This window comes from Sinocyclocheilus anshuiensis, unplaced genomic scaffold, assembly GCF_001515605.1.
Source record: "Sinocyclocheilus anshuiensis isolate Anshui unplaced genomic scaffold, SAMN03320099.WGS_v1.1 scaffold426, whole genome shotgun sequence".
Lineage (NCBI taxonomy): Eukaryota > Metazoa > Chordata > Actinopteri > Cypriniformes > Cyprinidae > Sinocyclocheilus > Sinocyclocheilus anshuiensis.
In genome coordinates, this window is record NW_015542362.1 from 824935 (window position 1) to 826914 (window position 1980).

The 1980-nt window shown below is 40.8% G+C and overlaps 1 protein-coding gene across 1 annotated transcript in view; it reads right to left on the reverse strand.

Annotated features, from left to right (window-relative positions):
• LOC107691978 (DNA polymerase nu-like) overlaps positions 1-1980 on the reverse strand; it is a 59101-nt gene that overhangs the window by 21227 nt on the left and 35894 nt on the right. Inside the window, exon 15 of the mRNA XM_016490852.1 lies at positions 574-631. Within this exon, the coding sequence (XP_016346338.1) occupies positions 574-631 (58 nt within the window). The remainder of the gene's footprint in view (positions 1-573; positions 632-1980) is intronic.

Consider the following 1980-nt stretch of genomic DNA (forward strand, 5'->3'; position numbering starts at 1 on the left):
GCGCTTCGTGCTAAAAACTGCAAAGCACAAAGGGAAGAGAAATTTAAATTTTTAAAAATTAAGTTTTAAATTTCAGTTACTGTGCACGTTAAAAACAATTTATAGTCTTTTCTACGCCTGTGTTTTGTTCTCACAGACACCCGGTAGCAAGTAACAAAACAACATTAAACTCCGGCAAGAAGATAAAGTCCTTTTTGCAAAATCATAGACATGTATTTACAAATCAAGTATAATGGGAACACAGAATGATCTTGGAGAGAGCTTTACCGAACTGACTGCTGTAAGTTAACCGAACGCGACCAGGGTTTAAATGCTGAACGAATGACTGACAGCCACAGCAGTGAAAAGAGTTTGTGTGAACTTTAATGTAAGGACTTAAATATTCATATGTAGCTCACATTAAGCTATCATATGGCTTCAGAAGTAACACAGAATAATTCGCACAATCGGGAAAAAAAAAAAAAATCTCGGATTTGGATCGGCCCTCTCTGACCGATACCCGATCCGAGAAAAATGGCACTATCGGAGCCGATACCCGATATGAATATCGGATCGGCGCATCCCTACCTTTACCTTGGATGTACTGTTCCTTAGAAATCTGCAGTGGCTGCTTCGGAAGAGCTTGAAAATTCTGCAGGAGGAAAGAACCAGTTATTATTCATTTGAAAGCATCTGATTCAGTCACCCTGAAAAGCACAGCACAGTGCCTCTCACATCCAATACCACAACACAAAGATTAGGTTAAATTTAGCCCTGGCTTTGACAAATATGCAGACTTTAGAGCGCTTATAAAATGCCAATTGGGGCCGCTAAAGCACGGTGGAGCGGTGTCTGTCCAATCAGAAAATGAATGAGATCGGTCTCTTACTTGGTTTTTGAATTAATTTCAAACAGTCTCTATGAAGAAATGTTAAATATGCTTTGCCCTCCATCTGTCTAGAGAGGGATGAAAGACACTAATAAGATGAAGAAAATAAAGTATTAATCTGGTAAAGTCATGAAAGCTTTTTGAACATGAGATCTGAACTATCTCCAGTCTCTGGATCTGAAACCGACCCCTGGCCTCATGCTCTTAAAGCAGAGGGCTGCTATGAGTAGTCGGTCGTAAAACCATCATTAGTCCCACTTTTCCTCTGGAGGACAGAACTAGTGTAGACAACTTTCATCTTTAAAGAACAAATTAAGCTCTCAGGATCTGAAAAGAGCTATTCAGTACTCATCGAATGTATGTGAGAGAGACAATGATGCAAAGAGAAAGAACATGCCAAAGGGAAATGATGGCATGCACAAATGTGTGTGAGAAACGAGTCTGCAGGTAAAAGGTTTGTGTCTGGTTTTGTCTGAATGAGAAGAGATTGCTGGTTGGAAGGTCAGTTCCTCTCTCCTCCCAGTGCTTCATTACAGCTGTAAATCTGCAAATGATGAGAGAGAAGAAAGATATACAGCTTCAAGGCCAGTCACACACACACACACACACACATACAGACACAAAGTGGTTCCCTCTCAGTTTAACCGTGCAGTCATGCGTGTCTTGAATTAAAAGTATTTTCATTACTGAAACATTTAAAACACTGCCTGCATAAAACATCTTCAAATATCAGTGCTGATCGATTGATCGTTTTTACATTTAATGTGAAATGTGAAGAGGAACAAAGTGCTAGATCAGCATTCTCACCCTCACATGATTGACCACCCCATGTCTACATCTCTATTAGAACTGCAGTATCTGTGATATGATCCTGTCCGAAGATCAGCATTGTGTGTAGGAACGATATGAGCTGATCTCAGGTTATTATGTGCAGTAAATCTGTTGTCTGGGTTTGATAGATGCTGGTAGTCTGGGAGAGAGGAAGAGCTTTTAATAGCAGCTGAGGCTCTCTGCTTCAGTTTGAGTAGCTCTATTGATCTACAGTAATATAATACTGACGAAAAGAGAGGTAGAGAGTCTCTGCGAGAGAGCAAGGGGGGGGGGGGGGGGGG